This window comes from Calidris pugnax, unplaced genomic scaffold (assembly GCF_001431845.1).
Source record: "Calidris pugnax isolate Ruff unplaced genomic scaffold, ASM143184v1 scaffold54, whole genome shotgun sequence".
In the NCBI taxonomy this organism is placed as follows: Eukaryota; Metazoa; Chordata; class Aves; order Charadriiformes; family Scolopacidae; genus Calidris; species Calidris pugnax.
The window spans coordinates 471,518-495,262 of record NW_015090864.1 but is presented as its reverse complement, the minus strand read 5'-3'; the positions used below and the strand labels follow the sequence as shown (position 1 = coordinate 495,262).

Below are 23,745 nucleotides of genomic sequence, written 5' to 3'. Positions count from 1 at the left end.
GGGAAGGGAAGGGAAGGGAAGGGAAGGGAAGGGAAGGGAAGGGAAGGGAAGGGAAAGGGAGACACAGCCCAATTTCTACTTTCCTGATGGCTACTTTAGACCTCTTTGCTGCTGGTTCTTAGCACAGGTGTCAGCTTCTTTTTTCACTTACTTCAAGGAAGGATTTATTCCGGTTTGCTTGTGAGAGAATCTTGTGCTCATGACAACAAAGTTCAGTGACAGCCTGTTCTGAGGCACAGAAGGCAATAGGCACAGTTCCAGCCTTCTCCCCCACACAGCTTTGCTTATAGACCTTCAATTCACCTGGAGATCCTTCCTCAAAGAGCTCTGCCAAAACACTTGGGGTGAAACACCAGCTGGTATTTTATTCTATTCTGCTACACTGGGCCACTGGTGAGCCCAGCTTGCCCCCTGTGCTGCACTTTTTGCCACATCTCTGGCACACTAGAGCAGATCTAGTGCCTAATCTCATGGCCTTGTCAACAGCCTGTTCAACCCATGGCTCTGTTCAGGAGTGATGCTTCAGAAGTGGTTTCTTCAAAACCAGTGATCCATGATGACAATTCTTTTTTGCCACCTACTTGCACCTTTGTGTACAGTTAATCCAGGCTGGATATAAGACATTCCTGCCATTATTAGCATCTTTCTACCCCTCCCTCTGCACCAGCCTTCTGAATTTCCTTTAGCACTTTATTGTTATTGCCATCAGCTTGATACTACATCTAGCTCTCTGACTGCTGATTTTCTATTATAGCTATTCAATGGTACATTTTGTTAGAGCTTTTATATTCATGTAATTTGATTGGTTGTGTTCTCTCATTCTTAACAATTCTTCTCTGCAGGGATGACCTATTCAGTTATTGCTATGCAGTTTGTATCCTGGTATTATAATGTTCCACTGATTATCTTCCCTCCACTAAGCTTCCAGGTTGTCTGTTTTAACAATACCTCTCTCTTAAATGGAGTATCGCATATTTAGATTTTTTTAGAGGCTGTACCGGCTTCCAGTTTCTCCTTTTTCAACCCCCAAAGGGTATAACTTTCTCTTTTTTTGACTTTTTAAATTATTATTCCCCAGAAAAACGAGCTAACTTAATCCGTGTGCTTTTTCATGCTTCTCAGCTTTCCTTTGCCTCTACCAAAGTTTTTCCCAACGACATTTATTTCCCGTTTCCCCTTCCCTCACCCATAGAAACAATGATGAAACCAGGTGACAAAGAATCCCATGTTTTACTGCAAAAAGCTACAAGAACCAATACATATATTAGAACAATTTCCAGTTTGCGTTGGGAAAGACATTTTACTTGTTTCAAATGTCAGACTCTTGGAAAGGGAAGTTAACCTCGTGGAGAAGAGATGCTTTTTAGCAAACATTGTGTACACTTCTGTTTTGCTTTAGTTTCTTCTTTTACTTGTGGTATTTCCCAGAGCTGAGAAACATACGAATGAGGTTGTGTTTGTTGCTGATTGCTGAGCATGTTACTTTTATTATCTTTCTTTAAAGATTAAGAATATACCTTGCATACATGAGATTTATACAATTGGTTTAATTTCTTTTCTCCCTTACTCTCTTACAGCTGTTTTTTTACAAATTAAACACAAAGAAAAAGGTCCAGTTGTTTTGGAAGGAACAGGGGAGGGAAGGGAAGGTTGTGGCTAGATGATAAATACAATTTTTGATTGATTTAGTCATGAAAAATTACTCCCCTGTTCTCCCTTCTCCCTTAATAATTTCATATTGCTATTTATACTCTGTAGCAAAAAAAAAAAAAAAAAAAAAGACAATGCCCAGGTATTCATAGTTCAGATTCCAGTTTCTTCTGTTTCCTGAGTGTATTGAATCTCCACAGAGGCCACCCTCTTCCCATGAGAGAACAAGACAAAAGAATCAAGAAAACATTTATCCAAATAACTTCAGGGACAGCACATTTTGTAGCTCTGTAATGGGAATCTGGGCTGAAAAATGAGAAGACATTCTATTACATCGAAATCCAAGGCCAGCATCTGGGGTTCTCGGCGCCTATCTTGTCCTAAAAATAAAGTTGTTTTTAAGCATTAGAGGAAGAAAGAAGAAGCAAACAATGCCACCAGGAATCAGCCTCGATCGTTCTCATACATCTGCACTCAGCTTATTGTCAGGAGGCTTGCAGCTGAGTGTCTCCTCACTCTGATATCAAACAGCAATTGCATGACATGACAAGATATCCTTAGTCAGTCCCAACCCCACAATCTTACCCTCAACGTGTAAATGATGGATATAACATGGGAAATATAACCATGTCAGACACGAAGTTAGGTTAAAGACTCAGCTTTCCAGAAAAACAGTCCAGTTCCTGAACCACTAAGCAGTTTCTACTCCTTCTGTTATCCCTCTGTTATCTGTAGTCAGTTTCCCATCAGGAACAACTGAGCACAGGTTTTTCTCTTGGCTAATGTCTCGATTTCAGGCAGGATTCACTTCCTGAACCATAAGCATCTGATGCAATTTGGGACAGCCAAGGCACTGAGAACATTCCCATCCAGGTGACAAATATAACATAGTGTTCATGTCAGTCCCAACCCCACAATCTTACCCTCAACGTGTAAATGATGGATACAAGGTTGGCAGCTGGATGACAAATATAACATAGTGTTCATGGGATTCACGGATTCATGGAATTGTCAGAGTCGGAAAGGACCTCTAGAGATCATCTAGTCCAACTCCCCAATTTTTGTCTTTCTCAAGGTTGGCAGCTGGACTCACTGCATCTATGTCCCTTCTTTGGAAGGGGTGACTCTGCATGGTCCATCTAACTGGACCTCCTTTAGGTCTGGAAACAGAGATATCCTGTTTTCATGTAGACACGTACTTGTAGACATCTTAATCTGATGGGAGCTTGTCCCTTCTTTGGAAGGGGTGAATGACTCTGCATGGTCCATCTAACTGGACCTCCTTTAGGTCTGGAAACACAAGTACTTGTAGGCATCTTAATCTGATGTGAGTCGAGGAAGACTATGTCAACCAGTCAAACACTGGTGGCTTATTGTAGGATTTCACCTACCATCACATGAACTCAAGCCATGGGGCTCAATTCACTTCCCCACACCTCAGCACCTGGAGCCAGCTGAGATGTCCTAGAGTACCCTGCTTGGCTACCAACTGCCAGAAAGCACTAGTCTGCCACGGGCACTGCATCCCATCTGTGAGGCCATGGATGTAGGAGACACCTGGAGCATCTCAAACAACAACATGAACCTACATGTGGGACACCAAATTTACCCTCTGGGTACACACTATGGACTGTCCCTCCAGCTGTATTGCTCTACTACTTGAGCTTATATATTTAAAGTTAAATAGGGTGGTTTTGTATCACAAGCTTTATATTGGAGAAGTAGGAATCTGAACAACTCTGGCAACATCCAGGCTGCTACCAAAGATGTTCTTTCCCAGCATTTTGGGCTGTTTGATCAGCTCCCACGAATGGATCTGCACCCAAGAGATAGGCCATGACATAAAGTTATAGTTGTGTAGCCAAACTGGGGGTGTTTTCTACAGCAACGTCTACTGTGAAGGAAGACTAGTTGACTACAATTCTGCAGAACACTGAAGAAAAAGAAAAAACCAAAACATTAGAAGAGTCACTAATTGAAGATGCAATTGATTACTCTGTGTTATAAATAGTATGTAGCACCTGGGGACAAGGTGGACCAGTGGAAAGACTTTATGTAAAAAAAGTCAATATATAGTAGTCACAACTGTGTTTAGAAAATAAAGAAAGGGAAAAGGAAAGACACAATTCAGTTCTTATACTGGGAGGCAGCTCTAGCTTTCCTCCAGCTTATAGGAAAGGCCAAGAAACACGAGCCATTACTTTATTTTTCGACTCAGATCCAGATTCCCACCGGGTTAAACTCCAGTGTTTTGGGATTTGTTTGTTATATGCTCTATGGCAAAAGGCCATCACCCTTTCAAGGATAAAGACTGCATTTGTCTTTCCCTAAACATGCCAACAGCCACACAACAGGGAGTGGAAGATGCCACCCCTGAATGACGCCCATCATGGCTCATTGGCAAACCAGTAGCACGTTGGTTCTATGTGAGTCAGGAGCTCTCAGCTCCCTTTCCAAACCCATCATAAGGAAAGACTTTTTTGCTGGCTCCTGTTCTGCAGCTCCCAACCCTGTTCCAGCTTCACATCCTATCACTGCTTCACTTGTCTTCTTTCATGGCTGACGTTGCTTTAGGTGACTAGAAAGAATTTTGGCATCGGAATGGGTATTTCCTATGGCAACAGGTTTAGGATAAGATTAAGGATTGAAAATATCTCTAAACAACAAGTTAGGATCATGCTAACTGTGGGATTACCCGCTAGGGCTGTGAGCCAGTCCAGATCTTTGGAATCAAAAACTGGGAGCCAGTAAGGGAAAACTGAGTGTATGTTCAGAGAGGATAAATGCCTTTACGAAAGAAAACTGGACCATAATAAGAAAAGAAACCCAGTCATTTTTTTTTTTAAGCCAGTTCCCATTTTGTTCAATCAAGTCTTGGAACAAAAGTCCCAAAAACCTGGATGTGACTCCTACTTAACTCCCTCTCTGGGGTGCCAGTGAACATAATCAAAAGTCACCACAAAACAGACAGGTCTCAGCGGGCTGGGATAAAATGAGCTCCAAAAACAAAACAAAAGCAGGCCTGGTCAGGACAGAGTAGAAAAATAAACCAAAGCAGAAGAAAAAAAACAACCCCAAACAAACAAACAAACCCCAAAATAATCAGAACAAATCTGAAAGAAGCCACTGCTTTTCCCAGTTTATCAGACACTTTGCAGAATAGATGGAGTTGGTTAACTCTCAGGTCAAACCTTCCCCAAGAGCTGAACAGAGATAAATAATGGTGAATGCCAGCTGAAAACATCGGGCACCTTTTCCAGGAATATAAAAATAAATGATGACCAGGAAATACTGGAAATAAAGTTCAGCTCATTTGCATTGGTGAGACAAAGATACCCTTAATGATACTGTGGTTTGGACAACACTACTGAATAAAGCCAGAAGAGATGCTGGACAAAGCTCATGTCTTTTCCTGGAAAACCAACCAATTTGCCAGGAGATGTTGGGAGCCAGATTTATGAAAGGCCAATAATTATCCTCCTAGTGTAGGTTCAGCAACAAAAGCATGTATTACTCCATCTTATCTGCCTTTCCCTGTATTTTTGCCCACTGTTTCTCTAGTCAGCTCAATTCTATCTCTGTGCTTTTTTTGGAGATGGCTAGGAGCAGGGCCTTGTAAGTGGATGTGAAAAATATGCATCCTTTGAGGTTTCCAGTCAATCATAAAGGAATGAGGACTTGTTCTCTGGAAGTCAAATCATTTTAGGATATGTTATGTTGGACTTCTAAAATAAAGGCATCCAGATTTACTGGACAATTGCAGAAAGGTCACCAATTTTCTGTGCATTCAATAGGATACAGGTAACATTTTACTCGGTCTTGTCCTACTTCCTCATACAGTGTGTTGAAAATATTCACTCTCTTTGATTAGTCACATACATACTCTTCAAGCCTATCTGAGATGCCAAAAGCAAAATAATTGGATATGCAAGGAGGAGAGAAGAGACTCACCTGGCATTCAGTTAGCCATGATGTGTTTCACGAAAGCTGGAAAAAGGAGAAAGAGAAGGGTCATTTATCAATTCCTTTTCATTGAACTCAAGAACATCCTGGGCTCTTTTTCTCCCTCTGATGCAATGAAGATTATACTTTGTAAATAAGATTCAAGAAACCAGATGTTAAACTCTTTGTAAGTCCTTAAGATAATATATATCATAGAATCATAGAATGGTTTGGGTCAGAAGGTATATTAAAGATCATTGATTTCCAACTCCCCTGCCCTGGGCAAGGACACCTCCCACTAGAGCAGGTTGCTCAAAGACCCATCCAACCTGGTCTTGAATACCTCCAGGGATGGGGCAGCCACAGCTTCCCTGGGCAACCTGTTCCCATGTCTCACCACCCTCACGGTAAAGAATTTCCTCCTAATATCAGTTTAAATCTCCCCTCTTTCTGTTTAAAACCATTACCCCTCATCCTATCACTCCACTCCCTCATAAAGAGTCCCTCCCTATCTCTCCTGTAGGACCCCTTTAGATACTGGAAGGGACTCTAAGGTCTCCCTGGAGCCTTGTCTTCTCCGGTGCAGTGTCACTAGCAGTCTAGGTAGCCAGTGGAAATGAACACACGCATCAGTCAACCCATAGCTTGCTTAATTCCTTCCCCTTGGCTGCCACACGGAACTGGCTTTTCAGAGTATGCAGCCATGAGAAACTCTGAGTCCTCATCTTGCAAAGATTTTGAGACTTTAGCACATTTCTACTAAGTCAGGAGGCACTGATAGTGCCTCTGGAGTGAACCTCCAGCATCCACAGCAGGTCACCGCGTCAGGTATCCTGACTATATCTCTCCAGTGAACTCAGGTTTACAAACCAACAAAGTCAAATTATGCTTTGCTTCAAAATATTTTGGGTTCCATTCTTCTCCAGTTACAAAAAGCATTCATTATATATAATTTTGAAATTCAAAAGGAAAAGCCAACATACATTTTGCAGCAAGGAAATATTTTTTTCCTTTCCAATAATCCCCCTATGCTATGAATTTATCTGAATTCAACTTAAGTTCATGAGTCATTTAGGTTGGCTAAATCTACAGATTTCTACCAATAAACTGCTTGTAAGAAATGTTTCCCTGAGCTCAGACCACTGGTATTTGTAAATAGGAGGAGACCACCAACCCAAATACTTATGAAAGGCTCAGTGAATATGACAGACCAGCTAAATCCCCAAGACGGTCAACGGTCAGTCACACATCAGCCTTAAGGACTCAGCTGTGTATGAAAATGTGTGTTCATGATCCCTACCAGAATGTTGTGGTTTTGTTGAGCAGCCTGAAGCATGTAGGCTTGCAAGATGCAAGAGAGAACCATGCTCCAGGTACTCATGACCAAATCCTTTTATTCTGGCTTTCTACAGTAGACATAAAATAAAATGGAAAGTCTTTGGAAGATCTTGTAGGATTCTCAGGACACCAAAGAGGATACTAAGGGTAACAATTTTTGCTGAGTTTTTGAAGGAAAACTTAGTGATTTTCTGTAAAGAAGTCACAAATGGTATGTATCTCTTTTTGAGAGGACAAAGAACTGTGGTAGAAGGTAAAAAAAAGAATGTAAAAATTAAAAAGAAAAGGTAAACAAAAGAAGAATATACAGCCCCACCTCCTGAAGGGACCATGTCCATTCAGCTTGGAATAGGGTATGTCAGGTGAGTTATAGAATCTGAATTGGTTCTAAAATTTGTGAAAGCACATATCCTGCTCCAGATCTTCCACAGAATTAAACTTTGTCAGGATAACTGCAACAAAGCCTTCAAGCACATGAGCACTGCTCAGTCTGGAGTGGTCATACCTACCTTCATAGTTGATACAGCCATTGGCATCTTCCTGACCAGCCATTAGCTTATCAACTTCATCTTCAGTCAGCCTCTCACCTGGGTGGAAAACAAAATGCCTCTTCAGTACCTGGGCCCTTTCAGAAGAATTTAAGAAACACAGTTCAAAGAACCAGTAAATACAAAAAAAGAGTGAGAGAGAAGAGGAGGAGATTTCCTCTTCAGTTTAATTTGTGGTGCTGACTGCTCGGAATGCTACTTCTGTACTTGCAAACTGAGAAAATTTGATCTGAAAACCAAAAAGACAGAATAAATATGGAAACCCACATGATATCATGTTCACATACTCGTTTTTCTAAGAATAAACTTTTTCTAAGTGCCAGATCTTGAAGGTTTTACTGACTTTTTAACTATGTCCTCACTAAGCAAACTCTTAGAGTCATGATTTAGTTTGCCTTTGAGTTTGATATTCAGGAGGATTCCAAGGCCAAACTTAGGCCTTCTGATTTGGATCAGTGATCCATTCCAATTAATTTAATTATCTAAATATTAGGTGCCTATTTGCCTGCAAGGTTTCATTTTAGTTAAGCAGAGATCAACCCAGTCCATCCCCTTATTCTAATATTAGGCACTGATTTTTAGAATGAGATCAAATGAGTTCCAGAAAAGCAAACAAAAAATTTGAGGGTGATTTCAGCTGAAATCATAGAAATGAAAATAAAATAAAATGCATTGGGTGTGCCCTGCTACTCATGCTGTTCCACTTTTCCGTCACTGAATTCTTGCACACAGGAGCAGCTGATGTGAATCTGTGAAAATGTAACTGATTTTTTGAAAACTGAAAAGAAAAGCATACTAATTTACAGAATATTTGTCTATGCGTAGGATTTGACCAGTATTTGGCGATGTCGCTCTAAACAGAACTGTTAACTCCTGAGATTGAAATATTTTCTATCTGCGCTTGAAAATCAAACTTCATCACATTTTTCTGGGTTACTGAAAATAGAACAGTAAGTGTAAAGTTAGTTCTTGTAGTACCATGACACTCACAAAACTGCTGAGAGTGATCCCAGATAAAGTTAGAAAGGGCATCCTGACCCTGGTGGGGTTGTTTTGTCCTCACTGAATTTGGTCCCCAAACCCATCCAATAGCATCAGCGATAAAAAGGAAAAGAACATTGTTTTTTTTTTTTCTTATTCTTCATTTCATTAATAGAGATGGATGTGTCATCGAATGAAAACCCCCTGGGCATAAAAGGTTCGGCTTTTTGAATAGATACCCTAGGTCAAAACACATCATTGGAATCCTATGGTCTAAATCAAATCTCTTTGGTAAAGGCTCATCCTTTTTTTTTTTTTTTTTAAATAGTGGATAAACTATAATAGAAAAGGCTGGTCTTGAGAAATGCTTACTGGATTCAGATCACAACATGTCAGTGCCTCCTAATCCAAATTGGAAACCTGTCATTAAGTTACAGCCAAATTTTCTATCCTGCACTCATTCTGTTGCCATCACTCCCTGTGAAAAACTGAGCTTCTGAAGTCAAAATTTGAAAGGACAGAGAAATATTGATCCTTACTTTAAAAACAGGAGCTTTAAATTTCAGGGACATTTCTGTTAAACAAATGACTGATAGAAAAGTGTTTCATCTTAACAATTTTCTTGAAGGTACAGAAAAATGGAGACAAATATTGAAGGAAGAATAGATGGGGTTTCCAATGTTTGGCTAAGTTTATGGTGATGGAAATATTTATTGGAGAAATAAATCACTGAGGGAAGGAAGGAAGGAAGGAAGGAAAAATAAACACCCAAGTGTTTGAGTTGCAGGTCAGTAATTTTTAGCTTCAATTTTAAATAACTTTTTTGGTCTTTATAACTGAGGACAATGTGATGGCCAAAGTCTTGCTCAGACATCTTTTGCATAAAGGTTACCCAGAATGATAAAATGAGTATAGAAAAGACTTCAGTGATGAAACTGCATGAGGAATGGTTCACCTTACCCAGCGTAGCCAAAACGTGGCGGAGTTCAGCCCCCATCACTGTTCCATTTCCCTCCTTGTCGAACACACGCAGACCCTCCACGAAGTCCTCATAGGTGCCCGTGTCTTTCGTCTTGGCAATATGCTGGAGCATGGGCAGGAAGGTCTCAAAGTCAATCATCTTGGAGTTCATCTCTACAAAGACACAGATGGAGATGTAAGTTTCGGTGGATTCGGGGAGAGTTGAGAACTAATCGTGGGGCGTCCACCATGGGTAGGTGGTGAGGGTAGGAGAACTGTGGTAGTAAATGTCAGCTAAAGGGGAGAAAAGAAAATAGAAATACTCTAAGTACAGATGAAAGAATGGGTAGAGTGGGAAAGAGGCCTGGCAAAGAGAGAAGTAGAGGGATACGTCTTAGCACTTTACATATGCAAACATCAAGGAAAGAAATTACTATGAGAATCCCAAGACTGCTTTATGCAGCGTAAAAGTATGAAACTAAGCAGAAGACAGTAAGAGAAGCTCATTGCCAACATGAAATCAGCTTTGCTTTGCAGCCCTGTAACACAGAGATGTTTAAAACTATCCTGGGAGAGGAGTTTCAGAGCAAATAGGCAGGACCAGGTCCATGATTCCCATTTTCCTGATTCTTTGCCTTTCAAGAGCATCAGAGAGCATTTTGTTCCCATATGTCTCCTTGTCCCACCTGCCACTGTGTCACTGCCATATCCTGGCATATCACAGCTGTCGAATGAGGGCCAAATTGTCAGCTCCACCTCAGCTGAAGGAAAGGACAGAGAAATAGCCTAGAAATACCTAGAAATGGTTTGGGAGACATCTCCTTTGTTCTGAAGAGATATCTGGTGTATGGTGACAGTTGAAGGGACATATTACTGCAATTATTACAGACCCTCTAATACATACTTTTGTAGAACAAACTATTTCCTCTCATTCAATCTGTGCCTTTGTGTCTTTGGATGTTTTCAAAACGTCTGCATTTTCAGTATACGCAAGTGAATGCCTGTCATCAAAGCAATGTTAAAAGGCCAAAACTTGTCAGTGTGAAACAGATTGACGCACAGGGCCATTAAATTAATTCATTCTCTTGAATTTAAGACAATTATATTGACTGCAAGATCACTTTTTTCCTCCTTTACTTTTCTGCTAGTGATTTGCAGAGGCTCTTCCATATTCTCTGTTATTTCACAATTAATCTTTCCATCAGAAAATGCAGACCTCACCTGCTTCTCAGATATTTCTTGGAGTGATCATTTTCAAAACAAACACAGAGGAGGACACCAACCTTCTGGTTTGGGTCTGCCAAGCAGTTTCATGACCTCGGCCTGGGTTGGGTTCTGCCCCAAAGCTCTCAAGACGTCTCCGCATTGTGCGTATGTGATTTTCATCTCAGATTTAGGAGTCCGGTCGAAGAGTGAGAACGCTTCCTTAAATTCTGGAAGACAAAATGATAAAAGGAAACGCATGCTGTGCTCCCTCAGATAATGTCAAAGCAAGCCTAGACCTTCCCCCTAACTAACTCTGCCTGACCCTTTTATTTTGCAGTTTGGGAACGAGTTTGATGAGCTTTGTTATTGCTGTTATCTGCAATGTTTGTGTTCCTCTTCCCCTGCATTTTCCGGTTCAATGAGGGAATGGAATCAGAGAGGTCAAATGCTCTTCTCATGGTATTTCCATCTCAGCTAATATCAGGAAGAGCAAAAAACCTTATAGAAATTACTGGCTTTGAGAGCTTTCCAGCTCTTCAGGCGCACTTGGGATGGTAGAGAATTCAGTAGCAGTTCTCATTAGTTAACTGGATATTGTACTCAGCATTATACAGAATTCTGGCCTCCCAGGTTCAAGAAGGACAGGGAACTGCTGGAGAGGGTACAGCAAAGGGCTACAAAGATGATGAGGGGACTGGAACATCTCTCTTATGAGGAAAGGCTGAGGGACTTGACTCTTTTCAGTCTGGGAAAGAGAAGATTGAGGGGGGACCTTATAAATGCTTATAAATTCCTAAAGGGTGGGTGTCAGGAGGATGGGGCCAGTCTTTTTTTCAGTGGTGCCCAGGGACAGGACAAGAGGGAACGGGCACAAACTTGGACATAGGAAGTTCCATCTAAACTGAGGAGGAACTTATTTCCTTTAAAGGTGGCAGAGCCCTGGATTGACTTTAAAGCTGTGAATCCCAAAATCTGCCCCTTGCCCTGCTGTTACTCTTCTGTGTAAATTTCCCTCCTACTTTTCAAACACAGTGAGGCTGTAATTTTTTTTCCCCATAGAACCTGACTCATTCAACCATTCATCCATGGGCTCTGCATTCTGGATTTTCTCCATCTTTGCCTTCTCAATTCCTCCTTATTATTCCCCCTCCCTCTTCTTTGTTCCTCCTACTTTGCTTATTTCCCTCTCTCCTTCCTTCTTCCAGTGCGGCTGGGTTTGCCTCTCCTTCTTTTTCCCTCCTTTTTAATTTTTATCATTCCACTCATATCTTACTCATTTCCTTCCTCATCTGAGACTTTCAAACAGTGATGCATTTTCTCATTTTTTGGTCTATTTAATGTTCCCTTTGTTTTCTTCTTTGCATTCCCCGCTTTGGTCCCTCTCTCTGTGTTTCTCTCTCCTGGATCTTTTCCTCCTCCACCACCGGCCAGAGCTCAGGTCCCATTGGCAGCTCTGGCTCCAGCAGAGGGCAATAGTGGATTTTCACGGGCTCTTTGCTGACAGTGGAAGGGTCCAGAGCCCCACTCCCACATCTGTCCTTTACTGGGGGCCTCAGCAGCTGAGGTGGGTAAGAAATACACGTACTTCCCTGAGCTACTCACCCATCTGCCACTTACCTACTCCCTGAGACCAATTGCCTGAGCACCCTTCACACCACCTCCTAAAAGTTCCACATTCATCATAGTTACTGACAGTTCACATTCATCCCCTTTGTTTTCTTCTTTGCATTCCCCGCTTTGGTCCCTCTCTCTGTGTTTCTCTCTCCTGGATCTTTTCCTCCTCCACCACCGGCCAGAGCTCAGGTCCCATTGGCAGCTCTGGCTCCAGCAGAGGGCAATAGTGGATTTTCACGGGCTCTTTGCTGACAGTGGAAGGGTCCAGAGCCCCACTCCCACATCTGTCCTTTACTGGGGGCCTCAGCAGCTGAGGTGGGTAAGAAATACACGTACTTCCCTGAGCTACTCACCCATCTGCCACTTACCTACTCCCTGAGACCAATTGCCTGAGCACCCTTCACACCACCTCCTAAAAGTTCCACATTCATCATAGTTACTGACAGTTCACATTCATCTCTTTCCCTTCTTTTTTTTTTTTTTTTTTAAATTCAGTTTAAAATCAGATGTAACTGCCTCTCACCAGCGCGTTCGTTCTGTGGGTTTGGAAACCCCATTTTGTCAATATACACAAGCAATTGTTTTGGTTGGGGATTTTTTTTTTTTTTTTTCATTTGCATTTACGTTTACTGGTTTAGTGCAAGTTCCCATCAAAGCAATGAAGCCAGCATGGCTATGGCCTCCTTTATCCTCCTTCTAGCCAGTAAACCACTGGCAGGAGCAGTGTATATTTTCACATGCTTAATTGCTACCTATCTTCTCATCTTGAATAGCTCATATTCTTCTTTTTTCAGCAATTTAAGGGGATGAATAGACCAGGAATCCAGTTTCATAAATACACATTGCCACAACCGATGAATTTCACTGGCAGTTGAGGCAGGAGGACATGTAAAGATGGGTGTGTTACACATGGCTTCACCCACAGACCACTCTTCTCCTTCAGCAAGTAATATTTTGAGGACTAACATAATAATGAATCCTTGCAGGGAAGTAAGTCTAGGGTAACAAAGTCTTTTCATTTGCAAGAGGAAGAGGTGCAGAGTAAACTAGAAGACAGGGCTGAAAAAGGCCAAAGACCTTGAGATGCTGCATTGCCTGTTTCTCCTCCACCACCTGAATTCAGAGTCGGCTGCCAGAAAACCAGTTGAGGTCAGAAAACCAGGGGTGATAGACTGACAGCCAGTAATATCTAACACCTGGGATGAACTCCCTATTGATCTAATTTCAGCTGACAAATGGGGAAGCATCTTTCACTGAGACACCTTGGTCCTCATCTGGTCAACAGAGAGAGAAAGAAGTGGTTATTATGCATTAGAGGTCTATTTTTAAACAAACACATATAAAGGTGTGACAAGTGACCTTGACCTCCTGATGACTTCCTGAAAGAGGAAATTTGACAAAATTAACAGTGCAGCGTGGAGCTGAAAATGAACCCAGAACAAAGCAAGTGCAACTGAAACTCAGAAGAAAAGGAGAGCAGGCAATCATGGAAGCTTGAGAGTGAGGAGAGAATGGGAAGGAGAAAACAAATCAAAAAAGACATATTAATCCAGAGTCCCTGTGAGTGCCAGCTCCCGAGTCACACCAACAACCAGTATAACAGCTATAAATCATGGCAAGTGGTGCTTGCCTTCTAGCCTGTGCTTTTCACACAAAATAAAACAGTCTCAAACACTGGAATACTGATTGTCAGCTTTCTTCAACTGGTGGCACATTTCTTGGCAAGGTTTTGACATGTGCAAACTACTGTAAAGGACAACACATGCCAGGGACAATCCAGGAACAATTGTGGACCATGCTGTAGATATAATTCTACATCTGAAACAAATAAGCTCTACCTAAGAGTAAATATCTATTTAGCAACTATCAACCTGTCTGCCTACTCATTTATGAACCTAAGAATCTTTTAAAGGTCAGGTGAAAGAGAGTAAAGAAAAAAAAAAAAAAGGAGAGGAGAACAGGAATTGAGGAGCTGATTGATGAACTGTGATCAGTCCCCAGGTGTGGTTAAGGGGTTAAGGCAACTTTCTGTTTGTAGAGGTGGCCTTCATCTGCTTTAGACCTGCTACCTTCTATAGCAGCCCTGGGGTTGCTCCAAACTTGCCCTTTCCTAGCCATTCCAGTGGCCTGCTCGCCACACAAGCATCACATTGTTTTCTGAATAGGTCTTTTCCCATTCTCTGATATAGTCTAGAAATTAGTGCTGATGTTTTGCTTTGAAAGGAAAAAAAATAATGCCATCACTGTCATTATCTGCTGGTTTCTGGAGAGCTGTCACAAAACTGTGACAAATTAAGTTCTGATTGAATACAGAAAAAAGTTCTTAACAGCAGAGTTTGTGAAAGGATTGGTATTTTGTTAGCAGTTTTTTTAAAGAGCATTTATTTGGACAGAGGTTTTGAGGGGGTTGGGCTTTTTCTTTTTCGGTTTTGTCGCATTGGTAAATGAGGCTGATGTTTTCCTGAATGAAATGAGTACCTAATTTGCATGCTGCCTGACTTTCCCCCTTTTCTCTTGATCAGCTCAACAAAGGATTTGGAGGAAGGACAGAGAACGAGCAAAGCCATGACTTAAAAGTATGGAGGTCAACTCCCTTCTCAGGGAAGTTCCAATACCACACCCATGTCCACCCCAGCACTTGCCAGCACTTCCCAGTGATGGTATTTACTGTGCACGGAAGAGAAACTCATTTTCCTCACCTTCAATCTGATCAGGGGTGAATTCAACCTGGAAGAGACAAAGAATAAAAAGCCAGATGAAGTTAGAAATCTGAAGCAAATAAGAAGAGAGGTGGGTTGGTGCCCGTGTTATGGTTCTGGGTGCTTGTGAGGTCCATGAAAAATACAGACTCATAAATCTAAGAAAATAATTTAATAGAGCTGATAGATTCTTCTTCTTTCCTCCTCCACTTTCCCTATTCACCACTCCCACCTTCACGATCTCCATCCCCACCACAAGGCTGCAGATTCCCTTTGTCCATTCCTCTGCTCCTCCTGTGTTCTTGCTGTAGTCTCTTTCCCTGTCCCAAGTGACTGCCCATCGCTGATGTAACACCATGGTGAATCCCAGACTACTTCACTGAAAGGGTTTTATCCATAGACAGATGGAGATCTAGTATCCTTAGTCTTGTCCAGCAGAAGAACTGGGTGGTATCAAGTGAATCAGGCTCAAAGAAAAGTGAAGGAAATGGGTTTTTGCTCTTCTAGATAAGTTGTGGAAAGCTGGTCATGGGACACTGTGGATATTCACAGCCCACGTGTGTGTAAAGTGTCACAGGACCCCTCCCTGGAAAAGAAATCCATTTCTGTTCATTATAAAATGTACAGAAATACTCAGTTTAGGAATTCTCTGGCTGATGTTTAGGAGACTATTTTTTGAGGGGTTTTTCCCTGTTCTTGAACCTTTTCCTAAAGCATGCCCTAATAACCACTGCTGTACTAAACTGGTCATCTCTGGACCTTGCTGTGACTCTGCCACCTGCTCTTGTTTTCTTATCACTTCCTATTTCCCCATTTCCAAAGTTTTAGGGTTTTTCCACTTCCTATTTTTTCATAGCACTGCCCTCTTGCAACTCTGGACTTCAAAAATGGTCCAAAATCACAACAGGCTGCTGCTGAGCTCCAAGGCAAAAGAAGGAAACACAGTGTCAGAACATGAGGACTGAGCTTCAACTTGACTTCTACTTGAAGCTCGAATGACTAGGCCCAGGTCAGCAATGTGAATTTACACCAGAATTTACATCTCCTGTCAGGAAAAAACAACAGTGTGGGTGTCTCTGCTGATAGGGGCATTCCTGCAGTGCCCTTATGACAAACAAATAATTAAATAAACCCCATAATTTGGTATGGATAAACATGCAAATGCCTATGTATAAAGCATACAGTTGGGAGAGACCTAACAGTCCCTGAACACACACCCTTGGAATCATCCCTCTATGGATATTTATGACCCTTCTCCCCAACACATGTACAACTCTACACATTTTTAGTCAGATTTTCCATTTAAAGCTGACCACCTCTCATTGTTTAGCACCATATTTTGTTCCTTGGTAGCAAAGCAGGCAAATGGAACCAAGGCACAGTGAGAACCTCAAATGCAAACTCCCTTTTTCCTTGTTTCAAGGTGAAATGCAAAATGACACATCCCTTCATCATCTACTTGGGATTTTCATAATATTAAAGGGCGGAGCTGTTGTAACTCCTTGGCTCTCCAGCCAGGATGGCTGTGAGATGGGAGAGCATGCTGACACCAACCTCTTCCACCCAGGACTCAGTGGACAGCCCGCAGATGGTTTTCTGTCTCCAGACACCCTGACCACCACAAGGAGCTTTAACATTCATAACACACAATGAGGGCAGATAGAGATATTCCAAAACTCATATTTCCTACCAGTACCCTCCCTATCTCTCCCTACCGTGGCATTTCTGAGCATCTTCTGGTTTAGGAGAAGGAAGAACCAGAAAACATCTGGTGGACTTGGAAGGCAGAACTCAACACTAATCCTCCAATTGTTGAAAATCAGGCTTCTATTTTTGTGTCTGCCCTGTTCAGTCCTTATCTGAACTAGCTCATTCAGGGGATTACCGCTTTGTTTGCATTTCTTAGTCATGATTTACCTTGAATGAAATCCAATTAATAAAATAGTTACCTAAGTGTAAGCCAGGACGCTGTCTGGAAGGAAGAATTTTATTTAAAGCATGCAAGAAAGGAGCCCCCCCAGAGAATAGCAATGCTCTTCCCTTTCCTAACACATGGAGGGATCCAAACACATCTTTGTCATGGAGATTATAATTATCTAGATTGGGTCCTATCCCAGATCCGCATACCTTCATTTAATTAGAAATAAAAACCCATCAGGGGACACATTTGTACAGGTGCATTGTCAGCAGCAGCCTTATTGCCCAGTGTGTCTAATTATATCAAGCTTTGAGAATTTGAGGTAGGCTAATTGTATATTGAGTTTATCCAAGCATCAATAGCCAGTGTGGGTGAAGTAAGGCCAGAGCTGCTGGCAGCTCATGTTTAAATCACAAGGATGGATTGCTCTTGGGGAAGAATTTTTCTCATTTACACTTAGATGTAGACATCCAGATGTGTCAGCAACCCCACATATGCTTTATACCAGAAGAAGGGCACAGGCACCTCTAACACGTAATTTGACTTGTTTTAGGTCTACCCTAGAGGAGATGATTTTTGCTTTCCTTTTTACTGAGTGGATCCATCAATTCTACAATGACAATAAAAGAGTGTGGGTGACTCACACAGATGTAGATGTCCTTTTCTAACGAGTCCCACCCAGAAGTAGCCCTTTGGCAAACTGCAGGCCAGGAGAAACCGTGCCAGAGCGAAAAGGATGACTGTAAATTCCCACAGCTGGATCAAAGGGAAGGTCTGACCTGAAGGGCTGAGCGTGCTTCACCTCAAATCATGGCCCATATAAAAACACCACCCAGAGAGGGCCATGTGTGACAACTGGCAAGGCAATGGCAGACGGTTTGACCAACCCTACCAACCACCCAGGCCTGACTTCCTCTTGGGAAAGCTGAAGAGATGTGTGGGTGGGTGGTGGCTGCTGTTATTTTCTCCCCTTTCAGCACATACCACCGTAGAGTTGGAAGGAAAGATGAGTCATCATTCACCAGCCATAAGGTGAGAAACAATATTCTTCGTGTTTCATAGTATTCTGAGGAATCCTAATGCAAAGATCCAGGTTTCACTTAGCCATGGCAGGGCTAGTTTTGGAGAAGAAGATGGATGGGGCTTTTTTATTGTGCTCTTGGGAGACCAATTTAGGAGGCAGAAATGCAGCAGATGGAAAGAGGCCCAGAAGGCCATCAAGATTAGTATCATTGTGTTGAGGTTACTTTTGTATTTCACAAGCACGTGGCTTTTTCCACTAAGACCTTTTAAAGCCTATTAATACACATCGACCCCATCATCCCCTCTCCCATCACTTTCTGTGCAGAGCAATTACAAGGTACATAAACTCCTCCACTACCCATGGACAAACCTTGACACTTGGCCAATTCTCATACAGCTCCTTACTGTTGTTTGATGGTCACTCCTGATCTCTCATCTCCTCTGCCTCTGAAACTCTTTTGGTACATCTACATTTAACTCCCAGGGTTGTCCTAAGGATTTTCCTCATTATTTCTACTCAGCTCATGGTTTATGAGAGGGAAGGCATGGTACATTGTACAGACACTTGACTAATATACGACCTGTGACACACAACACCACAAGACTCTCCACCTGGTCTTCATGGGGAACAGCTAAAGTACAATGAACATTTTGCAGAATGGAAACCCAACAATAAAACTCTACTGATACTCAATGTTTTGAATTTTGTGTTTTGTCCCCAATGTTTTCAGAAGAAAATTTATTTTGAGTTGGTCTGAAATGACAGGTCATTTTGGAATGGTAGAAAATAGATTGTTTGGGAGTCAAATGAAGAACTGAATTGTTGACCTCTTACAATACCTAACTATACTGGTAATGAAAGTGAGGTGAAAATAGAAATCAACCATTATTTTCAGCTGAATTGGCGAAGCTTTTTGTTAAAAAGATCAGGAAAATGAGGCAAAGTCTTTGCCAAGGTCACGCAGAAGGTGTTGCTACATAAGGAAATACGCAACCACTTTTTTCTCCAGCCTGCACTCTTTTCCACCAGAAGATAGTCACTTTGAGTCTTTATTTTATCTGGGTTTCCTGAGAGTGTTTTTCCCAACTGCGCTTTTCCAACTCTGGTAGTAGCCTATAAATTGGTAGCTCCCTTTCTCGGATGGGGAATATTTTGCCACAACTTTCTGGAGTGCAAAGGGAAATTCCAGAGCCTTGACAGGAGAATGACACAGCCACGTTGGAGAATTCAGACAGCTTCTGGCAACAGCCAGCACCAGAAATATAAAACACTTTGTAGACTGACTGTTCTCCCTGTAGAACATGGTTTTTGGATTCTCCAACCATTTATTGAAGGCTGGCTTTCCGCCCTCTCTGCAACTCCCCCCTTCACCAGCTTCACTAGCAGATATTTGTTCAGATGTTTGCAACCATGGAAGAAATTATAAAACCTAAAAAATACCCTCTGTTAAGTTCTGGAGGGGAGTCTGGGATGTAGAAGAGGTCAGACATTGCCTGTACCGTCTGCTTGAAGTAGACACTAGCACATGGGTTGGGTCTCTGATGGAGAAGAGTAGAAGCTTAAGGGTACAACTTGTGGACAACACTGCAACACTTTCTGGGGGCTTCAGGCCTTCAAACCTCCCGGTAAGAGGGTGCTAAGAAGGAAAAAGGTCCATCTTTCAATCCACTTGTGTGGGGAAAGTGGGACTCTACCATTCCACACATAATTATGTGTGCCCCTTGCAAACTTTGCACTTGTGCCCCTTGCAATAAGATTATCTTAAGATGGAAGGTCTCAAACAGGACAGGGAAAACTTGTCATCAAATAATACATATGGTGGGTATGATATGTTAGAAAGTACCCAGGAAAAGTGAAAAGTTCTGTATTTAATTTGGTAAACAGCTTAAAGTAAGGAAAAAAAAAGGAGGCATTAGTATTAATATTATTATCATTATTTCACTATTATTTTGACATAAAATCCTTTCCCTTTGTCTTTCATTTCCAAAATGAAATGTTTTGTCTTGTAAATAATGACACCTTTGTCTTCTTCTTTTTTTTTTTTTAATTTTAGATTAAAATATTTTAAATTGAAATGGCATATTTTGTGTAAAATTGATTTAGAGAATCCAACTCCCCCACATTAGATCACTCCAAACCCTACCAAAACAATTTTTTTGGGGGTTGAAAGAATCCATTTCAAGTTGCCAAAAAAGCATTTTTGTGGCTTTTCTGTGTGTTGCTGGAACCTCTTCCTGAAAATTCAAGCTGGTTTCTTCTAATATTTTAATTTCCCCACCAAGCCTAAAAACAACCACCCTTTGCTGAACTAATTTTGCTCTCGGATGACACAGTTGTGTAACTCCTCTAGGTTGCTGATTGACTTGCCAGCCATGCTAGTAGTGAATGAGACCATACGAGGCATTTAGTTGGCCTAAGTGAAATGAGTTTGATGGGTCTCAGGCAAGACGTAGCAGAAAGGTGTCTGTAAAGCAAAAGTCTCCTGGAAGCAAAGGAACTGTTTTTTGGATGTGGAGGCTGAAGCTCTTGCTCATACACAGCAAAGTACCCCAAGAAACAAAATATCTTGGCAAAGTACCTCCAGCAGCAGCACCAGCCACCACAATCATCTATTACGGTTTTCTTCCTCCAAGGTCTAGTATGAGTTTAAGTGTCCTGGGTAGAAAATATTAAGGTTTTCCAAGAGATATCCTGACACAACTCCACACTGTGCATAGTGATGCAAACACCATAGAATCATAGAATTATAGGATCATAGAATTGTCTGGGTTGGAAGAGACCTTTCAGATCGTCAAGTCCAGCCATCAACCTAACACTGACAAAAGCCATCTCTAAACCGTATCTCTAAGCACTGTATCTACTCATCTCTTAAATACCTCTCTCTCAACTCTGTGCTAAAGGTGGTGTTTTTCTCCATCGTGGGCAAGCCCTCCCAAGGATGCAATGATGCCAACCACCAGCCCCCAGCAAATCCAGTCCATCCCCGTGCTCCTGCAACTCCTGCAGAATCAAACAGTAGTTGAACCCCCTGAAAATGTCACACCCCTTGCCCTGCAACTTTCTTGAAAAAAAAAACAACACAGGATTTAAGCTGCCAAAGAGTCACCACGATAACATGCTGGTGACAGGGACAGCTCTGCTTTTGTTCCACGGAGCTGGCAGGCACAGCACACATGCCTCTCCCAAAATAATCACACTGTGACCCAGTCACAGTTTCAAACGGGCCAAAACTTTCCCGTAGCAAATCCATGAGCACAAACTAATATCTGCCGCTCTTCATACTGTGGGGGTTGGTTTTGGTTGTTTTAATTATTTTTTTTTTTAAATTATTTTCCGAAGCAGGACGTTATTCATTGTGATCTGAAAAACAATGTGCTCTGATCTCACTGTGTAACCGCAGCTGTACTGGATGTTCCTGCCCGTCTGCAGCATCACCAGGGAGCTCAAATCCGAAAACCTGAGCCCCAGCTGGGAGGTTGGTCAAGAGGATGGAAATTTTAAATCTTTCCCCTTTTTATTGAAATTTCAAATTCCGATGGAAGAAAAGAAAGAAGGAGGAACCCTTTCCCCCTCCCTGCCACCACCAGATTTTCCTTTCCGTTCAGCCTCCTGGGGTCCTTTGCTTGATTTAGAGGTTTATTTATTTACATAGAAAGAAGCCAAATCTGAAGTTTCCTACAATTGCAATTGGAGCTGACGTTTCAGAGTTTTGTTTTGGTTTTTTTTCGGTCCGCTTACAATGGTGTCAATGTCCAAAACCTGACCGTATTAACAAGTGCTCTGACCCGTGACGGTTTTCTCCAGGCTTCACAGTGGAGCCTGCAAGGTGACACTGAAAAACAAGTTTCTCCTGAGACCCGTGAGGTCTGTTCACATCCCACAGCCAACGTCCTTTCGTGCTCCTCACAGCCAGCTCCTGCCACCGTACGCAAGGACGAGGGGGGCAGATTCAGTCACTGTGTTTATCAAGTGCTGTCACCAAGGAGTATGGCATTCCATGACATTTCATTCCTGGACAGAGCGGGGGTGCATTTTTGGGGGTGTTTCTTTTTGCAACCATTAAATCAAAGAGAGAGAGCATGTTTACGCCCTGCCAGGCTGTCACTGTTACCTACTAGTCATCACTAACCACATGGACTGAAAAGTTTGAGCTATGTTCCTTTACCAATAGTTTATCTTTTTTTTGTTCTTCTTTTTAGTTTTTTGGGTTTTTTTTAATTTTTATTTACTTCCCCCCAAGTGCTCAGCAGCTATTGTCAGGCTGCTCTTATTAGCTGGGCTCTCCATAATGCCCTTTTTGATTTCCTTGCTCCCCGTTGCTGTTTTTTTTAAGGCTGGGTGGGTTATAAACCACTTTGTTTTTCTAAGATCATTCACAGGAGCTGCCTTCTTGCAGGAGATTTTTTTCAGCCGCCTCTGCCCGGTGGCTGCGATGTTCCGCTGCTTCCCAGAAAACACAATCGATGGATTGTCACTGTTTCTATTCTGGGCTCTGGATACGTAAGTTTGCTGGAACAGAGCAGTTTTTGCAGGCTGGAGGCTGGGTTGGCTGCAGCCTGGTTGGGCACCGAGTGCCACCTTCCTTCCCGGCGCGATCCCGGCAGGATGAGCCGTGGGTTTGGGCTCTCCTGAACCTGTTGGAGGGCTGGGAAGGGGGACACTGGTCCCCAGGTTGACCATCCAGGCACCTTGCTAACACATGCATCAGGGCATTTGGATAAAGAAAAACTTCCTGGGGTTATACATGGGTGTAAAAGTTTGCTCGTCTATTTATATGTCTGCATATAGCTGTGTGTTAATTCACAGAATCACAGGATCACAGAATCTTCTAGGTTGGAAGGGACCTTAAAGATCATCTTGTCCAACCGTCAACCTAACTGACAAAAATAGACACCCACACAACAAACAAGGAGCATCATCACTAAACCATATCTCATATGTATATATATGTTTATACATAAATGCACACTAGTATTTCTTTTCTACATACGTGTCTAGGCACACATTCACATAATATATATATATTTTTATATACATATAAACTTATTATATATATGTATATATCTCATGGGCATGCCATGGGCAGGGACATCTCCTACCAGACCAGGTTGCTCAAAGCCCCATCCAGCCTGACCTTGAACCCCTCCAGGGATGGGGCAGCCACAGCTTCTCTGGGCAACCTGGGCCAGGGTCTCACCACCCTCACAGCAAAGAATTTCTTCCTAATATATATTGTATGGACAACTCACATTGACAACATAGTAACCCCCAAAACAGCCAGAGAAACCAGAAGTGAGAGAAGATGGTTTATAAAGGACCAGGATAAATCTGCACTGATCCTTCTGAATCTAGAGGATACGATCTTTTGGATCTAGAGCACAGATCTTTGGAAAAGTAAGATGCAGGTATTCAGGTGGGATAACTTCCCATGGGTGCATGCTTGACTGGAGGGGGCTCTGCTGATTAACCCCCCTGCTGGGAATCAATCCATGACGTGGACAACATTCATGAGCAAAAGCCACTAAAGCTCTCCTGATCCCTGTTCTTAGTGGCAGCAACACCCAGTTCCCTGGCTATGGCTGGGATTCTGGGAAGTAACCATCATCTCATCAAAGCTGACCGCACACCCTGAGCATAGCACGATGATTTCAGTTCAAAGTTAGTTGGGTCCCTCTTCTCCCTCTCTGCTTTTTTTAGGATTCAGATAGCAGATAGGACAGGGGAGCGAACAATGTCACATCAGATGCAGGCATACTATGAGACACGAAATTAAACTCAAGAAGGAAATTTGCTTAGGAAGGGAAAAAAACCAACATACTGGAGATTATATTGGCATTGCCTCTTTACTATTATTACATCCATTTT

The 23,745-nt window shown here is 42.2% G+C and overlaps 1 protein-coding gene across 1 annotated transcript in view; it reads right to left on the bottom strand.

Annotated features, from left to right (window-relative positions):
* Nucleotides 1–1,211: 1,211 nt before the first annotated feature.
* MYL3 (myosin, light chain 3, alkali; ventricular, skeletal, slow) overlaps nt 1,212–23,745 on the bottom strand; it is a 34,368-nt gene continuing 11,834 nt past the window's right edge. The window contains exons 2-7 of the mRNA XM_014945004.1: nt 14,939–14,966; nt 10,703–10,852; nt 9,420–9,593; nt 7,440–7,517; nt 5,602–5,637; nt 1,212–2,030 (exon numbers count right to left, since the gene is read on the bottom strand). Coding sequence (XP_014800490.1) covers nt 5,609–5,637; nt 7,440–7,517; nt 9,420–9,593; nt 10,703–10,852; nt 14,939–14,966 — 459 coding nt within the window. The 3' untranslated portion in view covers nt 1,212–2,030; nt 5,602–5,608. The remainder of the gene's footprint in view (nt 2,031–5,601; nt 5,638–7,439; nt 7,518–9,419; nt 9,594–10,702; nt 10,853–14,938; nt 14,967–23,745) is intronic.